Source organism: Procambarus clarkii, chromosome 73, assembly GCF_040958095.1.
Source record: "Procambarus clarkii isolate CNS0578487 chromosome 73, FALCON_Pclarkii_2.0, whole genome shotgun sequence".
NCBI classification, from domain to species: domain Eukaryota; kingdom Metazoa; phylum Arthropoda; class Malacostraca; order Decapoda; family Cambaridae; genus Procambarus; species Procambarus clarkii.
This window is the reverse complement of record NC_091222.1, coordinates 29,394,943-29,421,243: the sequence shown is the minus strand read 5'-3', so window position 1 is coordinate 29,421,243 and position 26,301 is coordinate 29,394,943. Positions and strand designations below refer to the sequence as shown.

The 26,301-nt window shown below is 46.5% G+C and overlaps 2 protein-coding genes across 2 annotated transcripts; one reads left to right on the top strand and one right to left on the bottom strand.

Annotated features, from left to right (window-relative positions):
- Window positions 1-81: 81 nt before the first annotated feature.
- Window positions 82-22,697, bottom strand: LOC138356698 (ribosome-binding protein 1-like). The gene is made up of 3 exons (XM_069312896.1): window positions 22,646-22,697; window positions 20,168-21,354; window positions 82-612 (listed from the first exon to the last, which is right to left on the bottom strand). Exons 1-3 carry the CDS (start codon window positions 22,695-22,697, stop codon window positions 82-84), a joined length of 1,770 nt encoding a protein of 589 aa, XP_069168997.1.
- Window positions 22,698-25,386: 2,689 nt separating this feature from the next.
- On the top strand, window positions 25,387-26,085 carry LOC138356697 (coiled-coil domain-containing protein 15-like). Its single transcript, XM_069312895.1, has one exon. The coding sequence runs from the start codon at window positions 25,387-25,389 to the stop codon at window positions 26,083-26,085; it is 699 nt and encodes a 232-aa protein (XP_069168996.1).
- The last annotated feature ends 216 nt before the right edge of the window (window positions 26,086-26,301 follow it).

Genomic DNA, 26,301 nt, shown 5'->3' with positions numbered 1-26,301 from the left:
CAGGACCTGTCCCGGGTTCCTAGAGTCCCAGCAGGACCTGTCCCGGGTTCCTAGAGTCCCAGCAGGACCTGTCCCGGGTTCCTAGAGTCCCAGCAGGACCTGTTCCGGGTTCCTATGCACGGCCGCTTTTAACGTCCATGGATGAAGCTGGCTTGGGTAGCGCAGTGGGCGGAGGTACACGCCCACCAGAGGACATCCATCACTGACTATAGTTGCCATCCATCTTAGAAATGCCCTTAACTGGTAAATGAGAGCGGGTGTTAGTGTCTCCTGGTGGTAGCTGGGTGGAGGGCCTCCACGCTCCTCCAGGTGGTAGCTGGGTGGAGGGCCTCCACGCTCCTCCAGGCGGTAGCTGGGTGGAGGGCCTCCACGCTCCTCCAGGTGGTAGCTGGGTGGAGGGCCTCCATGCTCCTCCAGGTGGTAGCTGGGTGGAGGGCCTCCACGCTCCTCCAGGTGGTAGCTGGGTGGAGGGCCTCCACGCTCCTCCAGGCGGTAGCTGGGTGGAGGGCCTCCACGCTCCTCCAGGCGGTAGCTGGGTGGAGGGCCTCCACGCTCCTCCAGGCGGTAGCTGGGTGGAGGGCCTCCACGCTCCTCCAGGTGGTAGCTGAGAGCCTTGAGAGCCGTAGCAACAATACCATGAGGGAGTGTAGCAACAGTACCATGAGGGAGTGTAGCAACAGTACCATGAGGGAGTGTAGCAACAGTACCATGAGGGAGTGTAGCAACAGTACCATGAGGGAGTGTAGCAACAGTACCATGAGGGAGTGTAGCAACAGTACCATGAGGGAGTGTAGCAACAGTACCATGAGGGAGTGTAGCAACAGTACCATGAGGGAGTGTAGCAACAGTACCATGAGGGAGTGTAGCAACAGTACCATGAGGGAGTGTAGCAACAGTACCATGAGGGAGTGTAGCAACAGTACCATGAGGGAGTGTAGCAACAGTACCATGAGGGAGTGTAGCAACAGTACCATGAGGGAGTGTAGCAACAGTACCATGAGGGAGTGTAGCAACAGTACCATGAGGGAGTGTAGCAACAGTACCATGAGGGAGTGTAGCAACAGTACCATGAGGGAGTGTAGCAACAGTACCACGAGGGAGTGTAGCAACAGTCTGACGCACTTTATGAACATCTGTATGCGGGAATATCAACATGGGTTTTCTTCCTATTGGGGAGTGTTGTACATTCTGCTATGGCGGTATGTTCACTCACAAGATGAGTGGCGCTGCCCAATACTGTCACTATGGCGGTATGTTCACTCACAAGATGAGTGGCGCTGCCCAATAAACTCGCCCCTCGGGGCAAAATTTAAATTTAATCAACATTACTTTAAAAGTGAAATCAAATTATTTTGGGGCATTGAGGGCGTGAAGCAGTGTGTGGGTGTAAGGCAGGTGGGCGTGGGGGCAGGGTGGGCGTGAACCAGTGAGAGTGTGAGACAGGTGGGCGTGAAGCTGTGTGGGTACAGGACTGGGTAGGGAGGTCGGGTGGGCATGGTGAGGGTGCCTGGCAATGTAGTGGTGCCAGGGGGGTAGCACTGCCCTCTCCACAGTCTTCCTCACAACCTCATCACTTCCCCGTGCCTCGCGCCCTCCTCCTCCACCCAAGCACGACCTTGTCTTCCCTTCGCTGTGAGTTGAGGAGAGAACAGGCCGCTTGGCTCAGGGTATTCCATCACAGCCGTTCCTATGCTCGTTACACCTTGTGTCGCTAGACTCTATGATCACCAGGAATAAAGTTTAACTGCCTCCAAAAATAGTTCTCGGCGATCAGTGGCGCGAACTCTTATCGGGAAGAGAAAATGAAGCACCGTTAATCGTGCTTCTTAGAGAGGGACTTAGTTTGTGATCGATAAATATCGATAAGCGGCCAGTGATAATACGTTGGCGATTCAGTGGTGGTACCTAGTGGTTCACTTGAGTGACAGTGCACCTAGTACTCCACCTGAGTGTCGGTGCACCTAGTGAGTGACAGCTTGTAAAGTGACAGAGGCACCTTATCAAAGTGGCAAGTGTTGTGGTCCATATAATCGGCACACTATAGTCTTGTACTATAACCTGCTGTGAGGTATAATTATATAATCAATGTTACAGTGAAACATCCGGCTGATAATCAACAGTGATCATAGTTGTAAAGTTATAACAGGCGAAGTTTGAACGGTGAATCCTTCACTGCTAATTACTAGCAGCACTGGCGGGGTCCAGGTCAACTTCGAGGGTCACCAGCCACAGGAAGCACCAGCTCTTCAAGGTCTCCGCTCCTCACGCATGTAAGAATATTATCCTTTCATAAATGTTGTCCTTAGGTCGAGGCACTTCTCCGTCAACGGCATCTCATGTTTTCTGCAACAACTTTACTCCGGTTGATACGGTTGGGCACCGTCCCGTACTTCCTCAGATCCTAGCTCATTGTCCTTATTTCCTTCCATGTCATAGTTATATTGGCGCAGCGCTATACAATACTAGGCGGAATTGAGAGGGTAGATAAGGACTATTTAGCATTGATGGTGCACGAACAAGGGGACACAGGTGGAAACTTAGTACCCAAATGGTACCAAGAACTAAAAAATTCTATCTAAGCCTCTGGGACGTCAGAGAGAACTTTTTCAGTGTCAGAGTAGTTAACAGGTGAATGCATTAGGCAGTGATGTGGTGGAGGCTGACTCCATACACAGTTTCAAGTGTAGATATGATAGAGCCCAGTAGGCTCAGGAACCTGTACACCAGTTGACTGGCAGTTGAGAGGCGGGACCAAAGAGCCAAAGCTCAACCCCCTCAACCACAACTAGGTCAGTGCACACACACACACACACACACACACACACACACACACACACACACACACACACACACACACGCACACGCACACGCGCGCGCGCGAAAAGGGGGAAGGGCCTATTCTACAAACTCATTAAAAACTAATTGCAGGTAAAGGATACAATTCAGAGGTTGAAAATGAAAAACAGATATTCGGAAAATGAAAAGGAAATGTGTGAAACATTAAACGACCAGCTCCAAAGTGTTTGTGCAAAATTAAATTTTCAGAGAACCAGACACAATAATACTTACAGAGGATAACATAGAGCACACAGAGGTGTCTAGAGACGAAGTTGAAAAAATGCTCAAGTAAGAACAAAGCAGTTGGCCAAGATGGAGTTTTAGCATGGGTTCTGAGAGAATGTGCACCTGAGCTCAGTATTCCACTTAAATTGATTTTTCAGTCATCTCTGAGTCCTGACAAATATATGGGAAAGGTCTAACATAATTCCAATGTACAAAAGTGGCAGCAGGGAAGACCTTCTTAATTATAGACCTGTATCATTGACAAGTCTAGTAGTCAAAATATTAAACAAAAAAATATTTAAACCAAATGGGTAGAACAACAGAAGAAAAATTATATAATAACAGTATGGTTTTCAGTCTGGAAAGATCCTGTGTAACAATCCATTTAGTTTCTATGGTAGAGCCACAGAGATTATACAAGAGGGAGAGATGGTTGGGTTGACTGCTTTTATCTGGACCTGAAAAAGGCTTTCGACAGAGTCCACTTAAGAGGTTGTTCTGGAAACTGGAACATACTGGAGAAGTGGCAGGGAGGCTTCTAACATGGATGAACAATTTTCTAACCTACAGAGAAGTGAGGGCAGTAATCAGAGACGATGTATCAGACTGGAGAAATGTCGTAAGTGGAGTACCACAGGGTTCAGTTTTAGTACTGGTAATGTTCATTGTCTACATAACCTACCAGACGAAATACAGAATTATATGGACATGTTTGGTGAGATAATAGGGAAGATACGTAACTTGGACCATTGACATGACCTGGACAAAATAATTATATCGAACAAATGGAATTTAATGTGAATAAATGCCATAGCCTAATTTCCCACGTACTACAAATACAAATAATCGCCAACAGAACCTAAACACATAACCTAACCTTTGCCTATATATGCACAATATACTAATATACTAATATATTATAATATTAATTTATATTTGAGAAAATTCCTGTTTTGTCTGAACAGCAGAAATAACACCACATGAGACCAGAAGACATGGCAGGATGTGCAGAATACCCCCGTTGAAAAGCAGAGGTGCAACAGGTACTCTGAGAGAGAACTCTATCAACATCAGAGGCCCGAGACTGTTCAACACGCTTCCACTATACATAAGGGGCATAACTGGCAAACCCCTCACAGTGTTCAAGAGAGAACTGGATAAGCACCTCCAAAGGATACCTGATCAACCAGGCTGTGACTCATACGTCAGGCTGCGAGCAGCCGCGTCTAACAGCCTGGTTGATCAGTCCAGCAACCAGGAGGCCTGGTCGACGACCGGGCCGCGGGGACACTAAGCCCCGGAAGCACCTCAAGGTAGCCTCAAGGTAGCATGTAAAAGTTTATGAATGCGTCTGTGGGGTCGACCGCTGGATGTAATGGACTTAAGTCGAGGACGGGTTGCTTAAGAATTAAGAGTTCATAGACAAAGCTTCCAAAGATATATAAACAAATTCACTTTTGTAGTGATAGACGGATGGAACAAGTTAAGTGAGGTGGTGGTGGAGGCCAAAACCGTCAGTAATGAAGAGTACTGGGAAGACGGGACACCATGAGTGTAGCTCTCATTCTGTATCTATACTTAGGTAATTACACCCACACATAAACACACGCCCACACACACACACACACACACACACACACACACACACACACACACACACACACACACACACACACACACACACACACACACACACACACACACACGCCCACACACACACGCCCACACACACACGCCCACACACATACCCACACACATACCCACACACACACGCCCACACACATGTGCGTGTACATGCGAGGGCGTGTTCGTTGTAAGAAACATGTGACGCCGTAAATACTCCAAGATTTGCTACTTGTATTTTCACAAGGGTAGGAGCGTGACGCCTCTCGCTGCTCTCCTATGCTCACTACCACGCTCACAAGATGCTCTTCTCGTTGACGGTACCAGTTACCATAGAGTGACCATCACGCCTGTACCTCGTCACGCTCACAACATGCTCCTCTCCCTAACGTTAACAGGAGAAAGCCACACTAGCTAGCCATTTTAGCATTTCGTTCCCCAACACAATGCTCACGATATAAAAATAGGAAATTATTACGAGGGAGGTAATAGCGAAGCTTTAACCTCACGGGCAGCAAAAACCCGTTTCCTTTCTCACGCTGTTTGGGACGCAAAACAAGGCGATGTGTGGGACGCCCACATTACTGCTCGAGTTATCACGGCTCTTGAATACCATGGTGGCTCCTTTAGTCATATACCTATGTTGGGTATGTGGCTCCTTTAGTCACATACCTATGTTGGGTATGTGGCTCCTTTAATCACATACCTATGCTGGTATGTGGCTCCTTTAGTCACATACCTATGCTGGGTATGTGGCTCCTTTAGTCACATACCTATGTTGGGTATGTGGCTCCTTTAGTCACATACCTATGTTGGGTATGTGGCTTCTTTAGTCACATACCTATGCTGGTATGTGGCTCCTTTAATCACATACCTATGCTGGTATGTGTCCCCTTTAGTCACATACCTATGCTGGGTATGTGGCTCAATACTGGTCGAGGTCTTATTATGGGTATGTGGCTGCATAGTGCATATGTGGCTGCATAGTGGGTATGAGGTTTTATACAGAGTATGTGACTTTATTCATATGAACCATGTAGTGCACTGTAGAGTCTTCACTGGTGGGACTCGCAGTGCCAAGCTTCCATCATGTTTGTGTCATGTTCCTCATGTGTCAAGACCCGTAGTCAACATGTGTGAATTAGAGAGGGTTTTCTTCTCATCCTTTATATTCCTCTCTTTATACACAGGTGGGTACTGGTGGTAGACGACTTCTGACTCGTATTAGAAGGATTAAAATGTTCCTCTGAATGTGATCGAAAGTGTGAGATCAATGATTCTAGCGCGAATCTTTCCTATTTCCCTTACAATTTTTCTTCACTTGAGAAAGAAGTTGAAAAATTAACTCTCCAAAGTTAATTTTTACAGTTTTGCAGACGATGAGTCACAATAACGTGGCTGATGATATGAACTATGTATAATCTCACTCATTCGGAACTAATTATATTCGTCAATAATTGTATTGCACAGATATGTTAGGAATGACACTTCCTGTGTTGTTAATATGTCCGAGTATGTTGCTGTAGCTGTTTAATTGTGTTGACCTAAATAGTGGTCAATATATATATGTATCACTATCAGAAGACAGGCACACGAGAGGGCGTGGAAGAGGCCCGAGGCCTAAAGAGGCCTAAGAGGACAGTAGAGAGCGCTGAAGGAGGACCCTCTAGAGAGTGAGAGGGAGGCCCGGAAATTCGGCCTCCAACAGGCCTACTTCTCGGCGGTGTTATTGCCTGATAACCATTCATATCCGGCAGCATTGTTCCGTGGTCATGCTCCTGGCTGCTCCGTGCTGCTTCCGGCTGCTCCGTGCCGCTGCCGGCTGCTCCGTGCCGCTGCAGGAGAGATTACAGCGGAAAGCGAACGCGTTCATAGTGTGTCTTTAGTGATGGGTTGTTGAGCAGCTGGTGTTGTGGGGTTGTTGAGCAGCTGGTGTTGTGGTGTTGTTGAGCAGCTGGTGTTGTGGTGTTGTTGAGCGGCTGGTGTTGTGGGGTTGTTGAGCAGCTGGTGTTGTCATTGTGAGTGATATAATCACAAGGATTGTATCAATAGGTATAATCACTTAGCATAATTAAAACTAATGCAATCTCATTAATTACCCTGAATCTCATTGATGATTATTTCAAATTTACGTTTCCTAATTACGACATCCGACGGCAGGAGATACAAAGACCCAATAGGCTACCAGACAATATAAAGACCCAATAGGCTACCAGACAATACAAAGACCCAATAGGCTACCAGACAATATAAAGACTCAATAGGCTACCAGACAATACAAAGACCCAATAGGCTACCAGACAATACAAAGACCCAATAGGCTACCAGACAATACAAAGACCCAATAGGCTACCAGACAATACAAAGACCCAATAGGCTACCAGACAATACAAAGACCCAATAGGCTACCAGGCAATATAAAGACCCAATAGGCTACCAGACAATATAAAGACCCAATAGGCTACCAGGCAATACATAGACCCAATAGGCTACCAGACAATACAAAGACCCAATAGGCTACCAGACAATACAAAGACCCAATAGGCTACCAGACAATACAAAGACCCAATAGGCTACCAGACAATACAAAGACCCAATAGGCTACCAGACAATACAAAGACCCAATAGGCTACCAGACAATACAAAGACCCAATAGGCTACCAGACAATACAAAGACCCAATAGGCTACCAGACAATATAAAGACCCAATAGGCTACCAGGCATAAATGAAGCATATTGTTGTCAGGTATTGGTCTTAACCCAGGAGGATGGGTTGAAATATTCTGTCATTAGCCAGATGTGTTTGTAATTAATTCTAATTCAGGCAACGACTACATCACATTGCCAGATTCTATTACTGTGTTGACCATACAAATACCTATTATTAGGCTGGTTGTCTGAAATTTGTATATTGTAGCTTTCAAGTCTTTGGGCATCTCATCTTAGTTCTACTGTATGAGAATTATTCCCTTTTATTTTAATAAAATAATAACGGCATTAGGTTTATAATAACGGCATTATTTAACCTAAAGTCACAGTCGGGATTTTCATTCTTGCAAAGTCTCGGTCTTCAATAGAGCTTTGAAGTCGTGGTTTCCCGCTCTAGCACCGGATGGTATCGTTATCGTTAATCGTTATCATTAACAACGATGACATTTCGTTTAATATTACAAATTACTTCAGACATTGAATGTTATAGGTTTTCTGAAGACCGTAGTTTACCTTTAGTCAAAATATCATTCCATCACCATTTAATGTAAGCCTCACAGTGAACCTCACGGTAGGTTTCACAGTAAGCCTCACAGTAAATGGTGGTGCAAAGATATTTTGTGATTAAAAGTGCACTAGTCGTTAAATGTCTTGGTGCAAGGTATTGGCTTGATCAATTCCCGAAAGTTCAGTTTATGCTGCGCTTTCCCAGTCATTCAGTGTTTGATTTCTCGACATGATTAGTTAACTTTCCCTATATAGTGAACGTGCACAACCTGTTTTACCCCGTGCTTGATTTCTAGAAGTTACACCACACATTACAAGACAAGAACTGTTCCACTGCATGGTACAAGGCAAGGAGGGTGTTCCACTACACATTACAGGGCTGGTAGGATGTTCCACTACACAGTATAAGCATAGAATTCAGTTGATTTGAGATTTGGCAGATGACTGGCAATAAATTCTTGCGTTATGAATTGCATAGATTCTGAATCATGTTTACTTTGAAGAGATTGGTGTGTAGTGCATAGAGACCTGCACGGTCGAAGACTTCTTGATACTACAACTGACCAACACCCATATGGAAGTTTTTTTGTTACTTTGAGTTACTTAATCTCAATTTAATTTGAATAATGCCTTGGAATCCATTATTTTTTTAAACTTTTGCACAAAACAAGGTTTTAAAACAAAGAATTTTCTCATAAATAGTTGCTAGTCTTAGTTCCTTTCTTATAGCAACAATTCTAGCAGTTCAAGAACGTCTCAGGGTAATATAAGGCGTGTTTTGTCCTGCCTTAGACTGTAATTATTATTGCTTGAATAAAACAGTTATTTTCAGTCCGGTACACCAATGGATTTTCCTCAAAACTCCAGACCTCGAGCACTAGACCTTAACCAGCCCGTACCTTTGCTAAAGTTGACCTCACTAATGTCACCAGCACTAGTGGGGTTAACTGGTTAGTGTTTTACCTAAATGTTGATACAGTTACTAAGTAATCGTGGTTTATAATGTTCTCCCTGGCAGGTAAATGTTTTACTGTTGTGAGTAGAAGACAAGTTGAGTATTGCAAGAGAAGGTGGCAGTTGCAGTTTGCAACAGTGTCGGCAAGAGCGGTCCGCCTCGCCCCTCTCACCCTGTGATAGGTTGTTGAACACCGGCCCAAACCTTGCAAGCGCTCGGCTTGAATACTTTTTTACGTGGTTTATGCCGCAAATTGTAATAATATAAAGAAGCGAGGTCTCGCCGACTGAAGGTATATGTGTATAAATAAAGCAGGAAAGGTTTTATTAAGGGTGTGAGTGTCCGCATGGGTACTCGGCGAGATTAATGAGGAGGAGGCAGTGTGCGCCATTTTTTGTGGTGTTCGGGTGGGCCGGATGAGGACCCCTGTGCCAGACACCTCCCGCCAAATGCAGCCCCACTCCCTCCCTGGCCCGGGGCCGAGCCCCACACGCCGGGGAAGATGCTCACATTGTGGTGAGGGTGAAGAGGAGAGTGAGGGTGGAGGACGAGGGTAGTGATGGTATGAGGCAGGGAGAGGGTGGTGCAGCGGGCGGTGTTGCAGGGCCGACCAATGTTTGCAAGGGGAGTGTGTAAGCTCCGCCCCCAGCACCAGCCCGCCATTACCAGCGCCGCCCGCAGCAAAAGATCATGTGCGCTGCAACACGTGTGTGGCAGCGCTCCCATGGTACCTTCCTCCTGCCCCCGCCCCCGCCCACACCCCGCCCCCACCCACACCACCACCCGCCCACACCCCGCCTCCACCCCACACCACCACCTACACTACACCCCACACCACTCCACACCCCCACCCCCACCACCACCCACACCACACCTGTTCCCGCCCCCACCCCCACCCACACCCCCACCACCACACCACACCTCCTGCTCCCGCCCCCACCCACACCCCCACCACCACACCACACCCCTACCACCACACCACACCACACCACACCACCACACCACACCACACCACACCACACCACACCACAGCCCCCTCCCACCTCCACTGCTAACTGGCTAACATGAACTAAGACACTCTAGGTTACACAACTAGTTACCTCATTCAGGGACGGAGAATGAGTTTCTGAGGGCGACCCAAACCGTCTCCCATGAGCGAGGTGGTGTGACTCCAGCAGCAGCAGCTGACTGTAACTGCCACAATTCACTCCATGAAAAGCTGCACTTGCAATTTAAAATCAAACTAATTTATTTAGCTTAATTAACTGAACAGTTTCGTGTAAACCTACCATAGTGATGGCAACCCAGTCTCTGCTCGTTAATGGCAAAGTGGCACTCTATGGCGAGTTGACATATATTTTGCTGGGTACAGTTACAACCCTACACTGAGTGTTCCACCATATAGTGTAGGGCAAGGAGAGTGTTCCACCATATACTGTAGGGCAAGGAGAGTGTTCCACCATATACTGTAGGGCAAGGAGAGTGTTCCACTATATAGTGTAGGGCAAGGAGAGTGTTCCACTATATAGTGTAGGGCAAGGAGAGTGTTCCACTATATAGTGTAGGGCAAGGAGAGTGTTCCACCATATACTGTAGGGCAAGGAAAGTGTTCCACCATATACTGTAGGGCAAGGAGAGTGTTCCACCATATACTGTAGGGCAAGGAGAGTGTTCCACCATATACTGTAGGGCAAGGAGAGTGTTTCACCATATACTGTAGGGCAAGGAAAGTGTTCCACCATATACTGTAGGGCAAGGAGAGTGTTCCACCATATACTGTAGGGCAAGGAGAGTGTTTCACCATATACTGTAGGGCAAGGAAAGTGTTCCACCATATACTGTAGGGCAAGGAGAGTGTTCCACTATATACTGTAGGGCAAGGAGAGTGTTCCACTATATACTACAGGGCGAGGAAAGTGTTCCACCACATACTGTAGGGCAAGGAGAGTGTTCCACTACACACTACACAGAAAAGTGGACACACACAACAGGTATTTGTGTGATAAATGTCCTTCACATCCAAGTAGAGAAGTGGCAGAGCAAGTAGTGAGGGGAAGTAGTGAGGGAAGTAGTGAGGGGAAGTAGTGAGGGAAGTAGTGAGGGAAGTAGTGAGGGGAAGTAGTGAGAGGAAGTAGTGAGGGAAGTAGCAGGTGTGTGGTTGTTGTGGTTGCGTTGTTGGTAAGGTGGGAAGGCAAGGTGGGACAGGTCGATAAAGCGAGTGTTCTCAGAGTGGCGGCCAGAGGCAGCTGCCAGGTGGCCCTCCCGGACGGTACCGGGGCACGCTGACCGGGGCACCTGCGGTACTGGGGCACGCTGACCGGGGCACCTGCGGTACTGGGGCACGCCTGACCGGGGCACCTGCGGTACTGGGGCACGCTGACAGGTGCACCTGCGGTACTGGGGCACGCTGACCGGGGCACCTGTGGTACTGGGGCACGCTGACAGGTGCACCTGCGGTACTGGGGCACGCTGACCGGGGCACCTGTGGTACTGGGGCACGCTGACAGGTGCACCTGCGGTACTGGGGCACGCTGACAGGTGCACCTGTGGTACTGGGGCACGCTGACAGGTGCACCTGCGGTACTGGGGCACGCTGACCGGGGCACCTGTGGTACTGGGGCACGCTGACAGGTGCACCTGCGGTACTGGGGCACGCTGACAGGTGCACCTGTGGTACTGGGGCACGCTGACAGGTGCACCTGCGGTACTGGGGCACGCTGACAGGTGCACCTGCGGTACTGGGGCACGCTGACAGGTGCACCTGCGGTACTGGGGCACGCTGACAGGTGCACCTGCGGTACTGGGGCACGCTGACAGGTGCACCTGTGGTACTGGGGCACGCTGACAGGTGCACCTGCGGTACTGGGGCACGCTGACAGGGGCGCCTGTGGTACTGGGGCACGCTGACAGGTGCACCTGCGGTACTGGGGCACGCTGACAGGTGCACCTGCGGTACTGGGGCACGCTGACAGGTGCACCTGTGGTACTGGGGCACGCTGACAGGTGCACTTGCGGTACTGGGGCACGCTGACAGGTGCACCTGCGGTACTGGGGCACGCTGACAGGTGCACCTGCGGTACTGGGGCACGCTGACAGGTGCACCTGTGGTACTGGGGCACGCTGACAGGTGCACCTGCGGTACTGGGGCACGCTGACAGGTGCACCTGTGGTACTGGGGCACGCTGACAGGTGCACCTGCGGTACTGGGGCACGCTGACAGGTGCACCTGCGGTACTGGGGCACGCTGACCGGGGCACCTGCGGTACTGGGGCACGCTGACAGGTGCACCTGCGGTACTGGGGCACGCTGACAGGTGCACCTGCGGTACTGGGGCACGCTGACAGGTGCACCTGCGGTACTGGGGCACGCTGACAGGTGCACCTGCGGTACTGGGGCACGCTGACAGGTGCACCTGCCTACCAAAACAAAAAAGATATTTGATATCGTTCTTGTAATTGTTTGGAGTTCCCCTTTATGTAGCCTGGAGCCTCTCCTCCCTAACATAACTGACTATCAACTACCTCTCTCACTCTACTAATAAATATAATAAAGACGACTAACTGTGTCTTGAGAGAAAAGACAATCAAGTCTTGTCTGAGCGTTGAGAACTTCTTCAGGTTCCTAAACAAACACATGAGTCAAGGAGCAGACAAAAGTGCGGTCAAGGGTGTTGGGCCCCCTGGTGTGTGGTGGTCCATGGCCCCTTCCCTGTGTGGTGGTCCGTGGCCCCTTCCCTGTGTGTGGTGGTCCATGGCCCCTTCCCTGTGTGTGGTGGTCCATGGCCCCTTCCCTGTGTGTGGTGGTCCATGGCCCCTTCCCTGTGTGTGGTGGTCCATGGCCCCTTCCCTGTATGTGGTGGTCCATGGCCCCTTCCCTGTGTAGTGGTCCATGGCCCCTTCCCTGTGTGTGGTGGTCCATGGTCCCTTCCCTGTGTGGTGGTCCATGGCCCCTTCCCGGTGTGTGGTGGTCCATGGCTCCTTCCCTGTGTGTGGTGGTCCATGGCCCCTTCCCTGTGTGGTGGTCCATGGCCCCTTCCCTGTGTGTGGTGGTCCATGGCCCCTTCCCTGTGTGCGGTGGTCCATGGCCCCTTCCCTGTGTGTGGTGGTCCATGGCCCCTTCCCTGTGTGGTGGTCCATGGCCCCTTCCCTGTGTGTGGTGGTCCATGGCCCCTTCCCTGTGTGTGGTGGTCCATGGCCCCTTCCCTGTGTGTGGTGGTCCATGGCCCCTTCCCTGTATGTGGTGGTCCATGGCCCCTTCCCTGTGTAGTGGTCCATGGCCCCTTCCCTGTGTGTGGTGGTCCATGGTCCCTTCCCTGTGTGGTGGTCCATGGCCCCTTCCCGGTGTGTGGTGGTCCATGGCCCCTTCCCTGTGTGTGATGGTCCATGGCACCTTCCCTGTGTGTGGTGGTCCGTGGCCCCTTCCCTGTGTGTGGTGGTCCATGGCCCCTTCCCTGTGTAGTGGTCCATGGCCCCTTCCTGGTGTGTGCGCTGGTCCATGGCCCCTTCCCTGTGTGTGGTGGTCCATGGCCCCTTCCCTGTGTGTGGTGGTCCATGGCCCCTTCCCTGTGTGTGGTGGTCCATGGCCCCTTCCCTGTGTGTGGTGGTCCATGGCCCCTTCCTTGTGTGTGGTGGTCCATGGCCCCTTCCCTGTGTGTGATGGTGTTGGGCCCCTGGACCACTCCTGAAGGGTCAGGTCAGGTCTTTGACCACCTTGTCACATTCTCCATTGTAAAATTAAATGTTCAAACACTTCATTTTAAACTACAGTTTATAACATTCTAAATATATTCCAACTCTGCCTCTTGTTAATAGTTAACAACGACCTTACATCACCAAGGTCACCCTGGAGGCCAGGAAGGTGTAGTGACGACCTTAGAGCACCAAGGTCACCCTGGAGGCCAGGTAGGTGTAGTGACGACCTTACATCACCAAGGTCACCCTGGAGGCCAGGAAGGTGTAGTGACGACCTTAGAGCACCAAGGTCACCCTGGAGGCCAGGTAGGTGTAGTGACGACCTTAGAGCACCAAGGTCAGACGACATAAACACAGTCTGTGTTCGGCTGTAGCGGAAAACTTAACCTTTTAAGGACTTCCTTTGCAACTTGCAACGTCTCACATGCACACAGCGGCACTTGTTCTTCAACATGATGTTCAGCAATAAATTTTGGCTCCAATAACACCCAAAAGTAAACTTTTTTTCCATTTTGCACATGCATTTTGTACTAACTTTTCTGTGGTGTCTGGATTTAGCAATCACAGATGCGCGCGGTTGTATCAACAGGTTCATTTTGTGCTGAACAATTTATACCATGCTTGCTGTGGGCGAGGGTGGGGGGGGGGTCATAGCAACAGGGGGCTTCCGCCCCTTAGCGGTGCGCTTATTTGATTCCAGCATCACCAGCCTCGCCTCTTTCCCAGGGCCAATCACTCACCTGTACCAGGGACTCCCACCTCCCTCATCCTACCCCGCCTGCCACCCTCGCCACCACTGCCATCTCAGCCTAGCCCCGCCATCCTCTCCCATCGCCAATCCCAGCTGGAACTATCCACCATTACACTGACGCCCACACAGCTGCCGACGCAACCCATACTGGCCCATGCCACCCACTAGCCCACCCTGTCAATTCAACAGCCCTCCAGCAACCCTCAAACCCACGGCTTACAACGATCGCCCCGTCAACCCTCGGCTGTCAATAAGTTCATACCGCATCGTTCTATGTTAACTTACTAGGCATATATAAAGCATCTTATTTTAAAAGTTTAAAGCATATAGCCACACATTACGTATCCAATTTAAGACGAAGTAGTGAGAAAAAGAGATTAAAAAGAGACAGACAGATAGAGGTGGAGAGTGAGGCAGACATATATACAGACAAACAGAGGGACAGACAAAGTCATATAGACAAGGAGAGATGCTGGGGTAAGGAATTTCAACTGTGCTCAGATACCTATCCTTAAAGACAGACAGACAGACAGACAGACAGACAGACAGACAGACAGACAGACAGACACTGTTTTCTGTGGTATATTCCCTACAAACCATATAGAAAGCCCATTTTTATTTGTTAATCCATAAGTATTACAATGCCATATCTTTTAAGTCCATATATAATAATTCTGCATGGCAACTGGCATCTCCAGCAAACTTCCTTGAGTTTAGGAAACATGTTCCTAATTACACACAGAAATCACAATAGCGTGATGCATCAAATAAACAAATCCACGAGGGCCGTGACGAGGATTCGAACCTACGTCCAAGATCAACCCAGACGCTGCCTTTATCGACTGAGCTACGACATGGTAAAAGAGTTGAAACCGATGTTCTACTGAACTTACTGGATCCTGCAGCCTCTCCGAGACACAAACCAGGAGTTTTACACAACTCCCCCCTGCACTCGAGCTATGTCAATAGGCCGTTCTCCCTCTTCGCCCATACTTCATTACACAGAGAAATCACAATTGCATGATGCATCAAATGAACAAATCCACAAGGTCTGGGTCTGGGATGATCTCGGACGAAAGTTCGAATCCTCGTCACGGCCCTTGTGGATTTGTTCATGTTCTTAATGATTACAAAGTTCAGTAGATAATTGAGCATCACTCGGGGTCCGAGGCTTGACATTATAGTTCTTAAAACTGCCTCCAGGTGTCTCTGAAAGGTAAACGACCCTGACCAACCTACCCGAGCCCAAAATAACGTAACGTAACCTATCTTAACCTCACTGTAGAAATGACTAATCTAATCTAATCTAACCCATCCTATTGTATCCTAACCTAACCTATGCTTATTCTATTTCATGCCACTTACATCTAACATCAGCCCCGGGTGTGTGTTCCATCCCTATCCAGCGGGGATGGGTCTACTCTAGCGGGGGTGGGTCTATTCCAGCGGGGATGGGTCTACTCCAGCGGGGATGGGTCTACTCCAGCGGGGATGGGTCTACTCCAGCGGGGATGGGTGTCTAGTCGGGCGGAGATGTCTTCTCCGTACCCAGCCCAGTACCCAGTCTGGTGGGGATAGGACTAGTCAAGAGTGGGGATCGATCTATAGTAAGATAGGCTATCGTAACATTCAAAACCACTCTTGCCACAGCGAGTAATTCTGCCCTTTGGTAGAGGCTAATGTTTTAACAGCTTATAAGCTTGTCTCTTGTTGTCTAAAACATATTTGAGTATGTGGATGGGTTGAGTAATTATGATATTGTCGTTATTGTTACGATCACTTTAGTCGGTCCGTGGTAAGTATACCTACGTGGATTATTACAAATTTAACAAAATTTAAATTATTTATTTATAATTCTACTTATGAAAGCCTATGTTTGTCTAGCGTATGAGGCTTCTTCTCTATTGAAGAATGGCACAGAAATGAAGATATTTGAATGACCTTAGTAAGCGGAGTTTTTAATCCGACGAAATTCAATTGTTGAGCATTGTAATAAATTATTATGGAAGTTTATTTCTGTAAGTTGTGACGCTGTTTGAATCTTTCTGATTTTTATAATACAAATTTATGATGCTAAATTTTAAAAGTAAGTCAAGGCCTTAATAATATCATACTATTGATGTTTTGTTTAAGTTCAAGGACACAACTTGTAAATGTCTTTGTAAAGGTTGATAGATGTGGTGGGCGGAAACTGGAGTGTCTGCCAGTTTTTCGTGTGATTAACAGGTGTGACAGGAGATAACTGCCAGACTGATGACTGACTCAAGAATGTTACTTTAAGTGAGAATCAGTTCCTGTCATTGTGTCTCTCTTGCCCTGAAGTTGTGGTTAAGGCAACTTTTTGCCAGTCTCAGTAAAGTGGCGAACGTGGAGACATTTACCTCAACGTGTACTACGTCTGCAGCTCTGTAATGCGGGCTCACAATTATGCATCACCACCTGTTAATCGCTGTCATGTACAATTAATGATCAGTATGACCAAGCAAGACTTCCTCTAATGTTACATGATAAGGTTTACGGGCGACCAACAAGAACCTCTCAAGCAAATTCGTTACACTTTCTTGAATGCGTGCACTGAATAAAAATTTCCGCTGCCCTGTTTTAGATGTTATAGATGAACTTCATAACGCTTTGGTAATATCCCGTGAAAGAGGGTGTATGATAGCAGCGTTACATAAGACAATCTGTATAACAAGAGAGCTACGGACATTAGCATCAGGCGGCTGAAAAACAGAGAACACTCTGTGTGCTCAATCCATCATTACACGCTACTTTTTGGTACAGTGTTAACTGCCAAATCTCTGTACACACGACGCCGGGTCGCCCCGCCCACTTCCTCTTTCACCCCGGGCTCCTTTTTCCATTTTATCGTAATTATTTTCTTTCTAGTTGATTATACACTTTCTCTATAACGTTACTGAGGGCAGTATGTTAATGTTGGGGCGTGAGTGCGCGGGGCAGCCTGCTCGTGGCTCGGCCAATGGATAAGTTGGCCAGGAGTGGTTTGCAAGTCCCAAGGCAAGAGATGTTTTTGCCTACCACTTTTTACGTGGATGTGAATGACCTACACATGTCTCGAGTAGAGGCTGATGCAGTGAAACATAGATGTTGTTATTCGATTCATAAAACCAAAAACAGAAATCAGTATATATTTACGAATACTGAAATATTATCCAAAGTAATTGCTTATAGAAAATAGTTACTGTTTTTTGTCTCATATCCATGAACACTATATATGAAATTTGCTTAGATTTTTTTGTTTCATGTATTAACAACCAATGGAAACGAAACATACACAGGTGCATTCAAAATAATTTTAATCTTATACGATAAGCTCAGCTTCACATATTTTCACTTTAAATTCTATGTTTAGACTAGGATACATTTAAATTAATAAAAGAGTTCCTCGTCAAGAGACAGCCCAGAAGAGTCGCATCCTAGCCAGCGGAGTTGGTAATGTCCGAATTTGTTTTATAACATAATGTGCACCCTGTAAGGCTGCACATTAGGTACATCTGTGATCATTAGGTACACACTGAACAAAAACATCTCGAAGCCTGACTGACTTACCAAGACAGAACACATCAGCCATATTGTGAACAGATGTTATCTACTGCCACTAGGATAACCGTGCAGCTTGATGATACATCTAAATTTATCAGGTAACGATATTAACATAGATTCTTCCGCTGTTATCATATATGTGTGTACTCACCTATTAGTGTCTGCAGGATCGAGTTTTAGCGCATGGACTTGATCCTTTCAGACGCCGATTGTCTAATGTAATGATCCCCAATCTATTTCCCTATCATATCTACTTTTCAAATTATGAATCGAGTTCGCCTCTACTCCCGGCCGTTTAATCCATTTTCTACTACTTTTATGTTTCATAGGCTTCCTAGATTTTCTAATTTTGACAAAAGATCATTCGGCTGTAGATTATTTCAACGTGTGTAGGGGTGTAAAAATAGCTGCAGCACATTTACTAGGATTGAACGTGATTGTATTCGGAGTATGGGTTCATGGAACTAGATTATCAGGATAGCAAAAACTTGTCTTGTGGAGACATTTGTCACAGAGAGCTCCGCTGGATCTTGAATTTCAAAAATAGTTCATGATAGACAACAAGTAATAAAGGACTCGAAGCATTTCCAGTGTAAAGAATTCATACCATCCCTTACCATTGTTCAAGTTTATTTCAATCTAAACTCTGGGACGGCTTTTTGTGTGAGATACATGAATGATTGTTGAAATTTGACAAGTCTTTCAATGTTTCGTTGCGAACAATATTTTATTGTTTGACCAATAAGGCTTTGAAGTATTACATATATTCATATAACAATCCTTTAATGGAGAAACTTAGTACAATACCGCAGTGTGTGAATGAAGGTGAAGGAAAGACCAAATACATATATATGTATACATATAATACATATTAGTATATTTTGGTAGCAGTCTTTCCTGTAGACATATATTAGACGAGAAAATTAGTGTTAGAATTATTAATCTTACTTTTTCGGTCATATTTAATAATATATATAATACATATATATATATATTTATCCTTATTTTTTTTGTTCTCTACACATTTTATTCTTTATACTCAATTAGTATTAAGCTTTAGTCATTTAAGTTTTTCCTGCCCGAAACGCTTTGCATAATAGTCGCTTTAGGCATTGTATGTACTAGCCCTATCTATAAATCAATCATTCTTTGTAAAATCCCTTGTATGTATGTACCTTACCTAAATAAACATTTATTTTTTTTTTTTATTTATATACGTATTGGGTATACATGTTCGTTTATTATTAAATAATTTTTCGGATGAAACCTGTACCCTTTATCAAGGTGCTGTTGTACGATGTATTTGGTCATCTTCACCTTCACTCCATTAATATCAAGTGATGTATGGAAAAAAAATATGAAAACCGTAAATGATGATTCATTGATGTTATCAGAACGTGATGACAGAAAATGTTTTAACAAAATATTTTATAGCAACATTATTCAAAAGAATTTTTTTAACCCTGAGCCTTAGGCTATTATTATTATTATTATAATAATCTGTTAGTTGAATTATACTGTTAATCGCACAGTAGATCTAGTTAGAAAGTAATCAAATAAACTATTTTTTTTTAAGCCAGAGAGCTTATTAATATAATTACGAATATATATTTTTTTAATTATATTAAAGTCCTGATCCCTCTAGACTTATGCGACAGTTCAATAAATCTGTAATGTTTCTAGGAGCTTATCCGGGTAAACCTGACGCTGGATTTACTCACTAATGCATCTGTATTACAAAATATTTTTTTTAGACTAGGGTAAGCCGGCTTATATGTGCTAGTTTTTTATAGTGTAGGTTTTACTTCATTGATAATAAGAGACTAAGCCGGCAGCCCAGCCCAGCCTCGCTTAACCCTCACCTCAATGTATTAAAATACAGTAATGAATTAACGTTCGTGTTCATAGTTTTGTCTCAATAAAACGTACATAAATAAGAATGATATATACTCATTTCATTAGATACAGGGGGGAGTTGTGTAAAACCCTGGTTTGTGCCTCGGAGAGGCTACGGGATCCAGTAAGTTCAGTAGAACTTCGGTTTCAACTCTTTTGCCCTGTCGTAGCTCAGTCGATTAAGGCAGTGTCTGGGATGCTCCCGGACGCAGGTTCGAATCCTCGTCACGGCCCTTGTGGACTTGTTCATGATATGAACAGGTGTTGAAGAGGGTCCTATAAAAGCCATCGTGCAGGGAGAGGGATGTTGTGTCTGGGTTTTCCATACACTAAGTGGACAACATAGCATGCAGTTGTAGGTAAAGTTTGGTCCATAACAGACAGAAACTTCGTCTTCTCGATCTATACTTGGTTTGTGGTTTGAGATTCCTTGCCTGCGGACGGCGAGGCTTGACATTCCTTGCCTGCGGACGGCGAGGCTTGACATTCCTTGCCTGCGGACGGCGAGGCTTGACATTCCTTGCCTGCGGACGGCGAGGCTTGACATTCCTTGCCTGCGGACGGCGAGGCTTGACATTCCTTGCCTGCGGACGGCGAGGCTTGACATTCCTTGCCTGCGGACGGCGAGGCTTGACATTCCTTGCCTGCGGACGGCGAGGCTTGACATTCCTTGCCTGCGGACGGCGAGGCTTGACATTCCTTGCCTGCGGACGGCGAGGCTTGTGATTCCTTGCCTGCGGACGGCGAGGCTTGACATTCCTTGCCTGCGGACGGCGAGGCTTGACATTCCTTGCCTGCGGACGGCGAGGCTTGACATTCCTTGCCTGCGGACGGCGAGGCTTGACATTCCTTGCCTGCGGACGGCGAGGCTTGTGATTCCTTGCCTGCGGACGGCGAGGCTTGTGATTCCTTGCCTGCGGACGGCGAGGCTTGACATTCCTTGCCTGCGGACGGCGAGGCTTGACATTCCTTGCCTGCGGACGGCGAGGCTTGACATTCCTTGCCTGCGGACGGCGAGGCTTGTGATTCCTTGCCTGCGGACGGCGAGGCTTGTGATTCCTTGCCTGCGGACGGCGAGGCTTGACATTCCTTGCCTGCGGACGGCGAGGCTTGACATTCCTTGCCTGCGGACGGCGAGGCTTGACATTCCTTGCCTGCGGACGGCGAGGCTTGTGATTCCTTGCCTGCGGACGGCGAGGCTTGTGATTCCTTGCCTGCGGACGGCGAGGCTTGAGATTCCTTGCCTGCGGACGGCGAGGCTTGTGATTCGTTGCCTGCGGACGGCGAGGCTTGAGATTCCTTGCCTGCGGACGGCGAGGCTTGAGATTCCTTGCCTGCGGACGGCGAGGCTTGAGATTCCTTGCCTGCGGACGGCGAGGTGTATGATTCCTTGCCTGCGGACGGCGAGGTGTATGATTCCTTGCCTGCGGACGGCGAGGCTTGTGATTCCTTGCCTGCGGACGGCGAGGCTTGACATTCCTTCCCTGCGGGCGGCGAGGCTTGACATTCCTTGCCTGCGGACGGCGAGGCTTGACATTCCTTCCCTGCGGACGGCGAGGCTATACAATACTTCCTTCTACTATAATATAATATAGCTAGGCGCGTATTAACCACTTAATTATTAAAACTATTATTTTTAATAGCATTAAATTCAGTATATAATCAAATTGTAATTGCTGTGAGACTAATTATCCTGATGTATATTGTAGCGATATATTAGGTGATGAGAAGATTATATTAATCAGCACGATGGAATACGCCTTCATAAGTGAAGTGTTGATTTCCTTAAAATGTTTGAAAGTTTTAAGTGTTCTTCCTGATTTGAGGCTTAATGTATTAATTAGAAGTCGCTGAACAAAAAAAAAGTAATAACGTTTACTTTAGCAATGTCAATTTGTATGTTCAGAAGAAGCATTGAATGATACCCTATTAGAGAAAAGTAAAGTTTTAAGAGATGCATCACTGTATTGGTAGCATAAATGTATCAGGTTTTGACTGTAAACAATGAAGAGGAATTGTTGGGCTGATTCAAGACTAATTCCCGCCAAACACACACCGAAACTACGACGTTGGTACAACGTTCGAACAAGTTTTAACACCTAACCAGTTATAACAACCAATATAGCAAGTTGTAACAACGTTCTAATACGTCATAAACACATTAAGCGAAGATGTAACAACTTTATTACAAGTTGTAACAAGCGGAAAATAGAGACAGTTTCGGTTTGTATTTCCAAGGTTAATACACTCCGCCAAGAGTGAAAACATCCGTAAATAAGTAATGAAAAACTATTCAACAGTGAATAGCAACATTTAGGGGTTATAATTTGGCCAAAGATGAATGCAAGTAAGAAACTTTAATTGGCAGAAAACTCGAAAGTATTATGCAAATTACTTAAAATTAGAGGGAGTGTAAGGCACGTAAAACATTTTGAACACAATCACAGTGAGAGAACTATCTGCATCAGTCAGCTCTAACGAATTTATTAAATACCAAATAAGCAAGAAGAGAGCGAAGGTTGGTAGATAACAATGGTGAGGTGACGCTCGCTGGTATACCTTCCTTACTTTACATGTGTGTGTGTGTGTGTGTGTGTGTGTGTGTGTGTGTGTGTGTGTGTGTGGGTGTGTGTGTGTGTGTGTGTGTGTGTGTGTGGGTGTGGGTGTGTGTGTGTGTGGGTGTGTGTGTGTGTGTGGGTGTGTGTGTGTGTGTGTGTGGGTGTGTGTGTGTGTGTGTGTGTGTGTGTGTGTGTGTGTGTGTGTGTGTGTGTGTGTGTGGGTGTGTGTGGGTGTGTGTGTGTGTGTGTGTGGGTGTGGGTGTGTGTGTGTGGGTGTGTGTGTGTGGGTGTGTGTGTGTGTGTGTGTGTGTGTGTGTGTGTGTCGTACTGTCGTCATGTCGTATTACTTGCTCACAAAATGTGAGCAAGTAGTACGACATGACGACAGTACGTGGTCGTACTAATGCATAGTGGTCACTATGCATTAGTACGCCACTAATGACACCATTAGTACGCCATGGGGACCACTAATGCATAGCGGTCCCCATGACGCACCGTGGTTCCATGACGCACCGTGGTCCCATGACGCACCGTGGTCCCATGACGCACCGTGGTCCCATGACGCACCGTGGTCCCATGACGCACCGTGGTCCCATGACGCACTGTGGTCCCATGACGCACCGTGGTCCCATGACGCACCGTGGTCCCATGACGCACTGTGGTCCCATGACGCACTGTGGTCCCATGACGCACCGTGGTCCCATGACGCACCGTGGTCCCATGACGCACCGTGGTCCCATGACGCACTGTGGTCCCATGACGCACCGTGGTCCCATGACGCACTGTGGTCCCATGACGCACCGTGGTCCCATGACGCACCGTGGTCCCATGACGCACCGTGGTCCCATGACGCACCATAGTAGAAAAAGCGCCTCGTGGTCCCAAAAGGTCTTTCCAGAAGCCAGATTCACGAAGCAGTTACGCAAGCACTTACGAACAGTCCTGGAAGAGGCTACACTAAACATTAACCAAATATACACAAGTTTATAAATGTTTACAACTATTGAATATAAACAAATCCTGGGTTAAGTCATAATTCTTACCCTAAACGACAAATAGCATTTCCTTCAGTGAATCTGTATAACAAATTACAAAGTCAGGAAAGTACGAAACAGCTGGTAACTACCGAACGGTTCGCCAGTATTTAAGGGACGGGAAATGCGTACTGAATTATCGACCAATTACCACAACATCAGCGCTAGGCACCATTATGTAAACCATTATTAGGGAGAGCCTCGTAAAATTTACGGAAAATATTACCATAATAGCGGATAATCAACATACATTTGGCAACAGAAGATCCCGGGTAACGTGTGTACTACAATTTAACTACAATTTATAAAAACTGAGATCGCGAACACCCTCGGATGTGCTATATTGTACTTAGGGTTTCAAGTGAATTTGATAAGTACTACGCAAAGATTATCAAACCATCTTCGCCTTTTTTCCAGGCCTCTGAGGGTAGTATTGTGGTCTTCCAGGACTTGTGAGTCCTCCAGCCTGTCCTTTCACACGATTTAAGAAGCTCCTAATTTGAAGTGCTTTTATCCAACCATAGTCGAAGTGTTCAAACCTTGTTCAACTCATTTAACCTAGCGGGACCGATGATCATTTGCCAGAGGTAACGTCCCAGTTGAGGTGCATTATCTCCAGCAGTTAATCTCATTATAGACGACAGGTCTTCTCTTATGTAGAATTATCATCACCATATGCATTGGGATCAGACGCATTTGATAAACGAAACAGGTGACTGCAGGAGACTCCTTCACATAAGTTTTGGCTCAGTCATGGAAGCAAAACAGTAATGTAAACTAGTGTGTAAACTGTATGTGTGTTCCAGTAATTACTGGTGCCAGTACGCGCTCGAGACATACTTCAGCGCCGAGCATCTTATCACCAAACTTCTCGTGCAGGAATATCAAGAGTCCGGAGCAGGGATGTGTTCCCCCTCAAGCTCTGGTGTTCAGAAATTGAGTGGCAAAATTTTGTAGCGGGAGCGCTTACGCCACTGATAACAGACTGTAAGGTGTACTTTTTGCGGCTGTACTTTAGTGGCTGTAGGTCGGATAGGTGAAGTAGAGAGCTGGGAACCAGAGTGTCCAATGCTGGTTGTACTGGGATCAGAGGCAAACGAAGGACAATGGTTTAGAGGAAAACAATTTTTTTTTCTGGGCCGTAATTAAGGTCCTGGGCATTTTTGGAAACTTGATACGAGTAATCTATGGACTACTGGCTAGATATACTGAGTCCGTGAGTGTCGGGAAGGGCCGCTGTTTGTGCAGTCCTTGTGATAACGGGAGAGTCGTGGATATTATATGTGTACTGGAGAGCCTCTGCCAACTTTTTAACACCTTCGTGTAATAGCAGTGGAGCGATGAGAGGATTTTGCCTTTTCCTTGTGTCCTTGGTTGAGTGGCCGAGTATGAGGAACTGTGTGGCCATCCTGAGGTCAGTATACCTGTGATATACTGTCTCAAGGAAAGCAGTTTCCTCCCTTGACAGCTGTTGCTGGTGTTGGTACTAGTTTACATACGTTATAAAGGTCTTTAGGCGTCAGAAACTAGTAAACTAGAGAAAACATTCTCCGAATCTCCTTCCTATCCCACCGTCTCCACCTTTCTCCTCAACATCTTCCCTTCTCTCTCCCATCTCCTCGCCTTTTTCCCTCTCTCCTTCCCTCTCCTCCAACATCACTCATCTCCCTTTGACCCCTCCGTCTCCCCTATATATATCTCTCTTTTCCTGTCACAGAAAAATATAATACTGAATTCACTTTTTTATAGGAAGTTACATCAGCATTTGTACAGCTACACTTGACTATATGAAGGAGAGTACAGTGTGTCAAGAATTAGCTCCGTGATGGTAAACATTCCCATGACAGGATGGTTAGTCAACCAGAGGCATGTGATCTACACTGGCAAACTCTGGGTGCATTGTTAAGATATCTTGTGAAGGTAACACAAGAGTGAACAAGCTACCAATGATATTAACAATTTCTCATCTCACAGGATGGTTAGTCATAGTGTGTACTCAGCAGGGGTTGAGGGACCTCCCAACTTGCCTAAGATCATGAGCAACTTGCCTAAGAACATGAGAAACTTGCCTAAGAACATGAACAACTTGCCTAAGAACATGAACAACTTGCCTAAGAACATAAGCAACTTGCCTAAGAACATGAGAAACTTGCCTAAGAACATGAACAACTTGCCTAAGAACATAAGCAACTTGCCTAAGAACATGAGAAACTTGCCTAAGAACATGAACAACTTGCCTAAGATCATGAGAAACTTGCCTAAGAACATGAACAACTTGCCTAAGATCATGAACAACTTGCCTAAGACCATGAACAACTTGCCTAAGATCATGAACAACTTGCCTAAGACCATGAACAACTTGCCTAAGAGCATGAACAACTTGCCTAAGAACATGAGAAACTTGCCTAAGAACATGAACAACTTGCCTAAGACCATGAACAACTTGCCTAAGACCATGAACAACTTGCCTAAGACCATGAACAACTTGCCTAAGAACATGAACAACTTGCCTAAGACCATGAACAACTTGCCTAAGACCATGAACAACTTGCCTAAGACCATGAACAACTTGCCTAAGAACATGAACAACTTGCCTAAGACCATGAACAACTTGCCTAAGACCATGAACAACTTGCCTGTAGGAAGAGGAGTACAGAGGTACCAACATGTTCATAAAGACGACGAATACAAACTTGGTGAAGTATTTACACCTTCAAGGGAACACTTGCAGTAACTCTCGCTCTAAGAGGGTCGTTCAGTGTCTTCCTTAACGAGGTAATAACCTAACTTGCGTAAAACTGGAAGTTTTGTATGATTGTGTAAATTACTCGAAATGTAACTAATTAATCTGTCACGCTGTACCACTAATCAAATCATACATAGTTTGTTAAAGTTTTAATTTTTGTAAATAGTTTAAGATGATATAATTTAAACAGCGAATTAATTGCAG

Bases quoted from the DNA above. Each gene is read 5' to 3' on its own strand.
- LOC138356698 (XM_069312896.1), bottom strand. From the start codon at position 22,697: ATGTCGTACTACTTGCTCACATTTTGTGAGCAAGTAATACGACATGAC. The intron at 21,355-22,645 runs GTACGACACACA...ATACGCGCCTAG, and splicing joins AGTAATACGACATGACGACA to CTATATTATATTATAGTAGA. The intron at 613-20,167 runs GTATAGATCGAG...ACGGCTCTCAAG, and splicing joins AATCTCAAACCACAAACCAA to GCTCTCAGCTACCACCTGGA.
- LOC138356697 (XM_069312895.1), top strand. From the start codon at position 25,387: ATGAGCAACTTGCCTAAGAACATGAGAAACTTGCCTAAGAACATGAAC.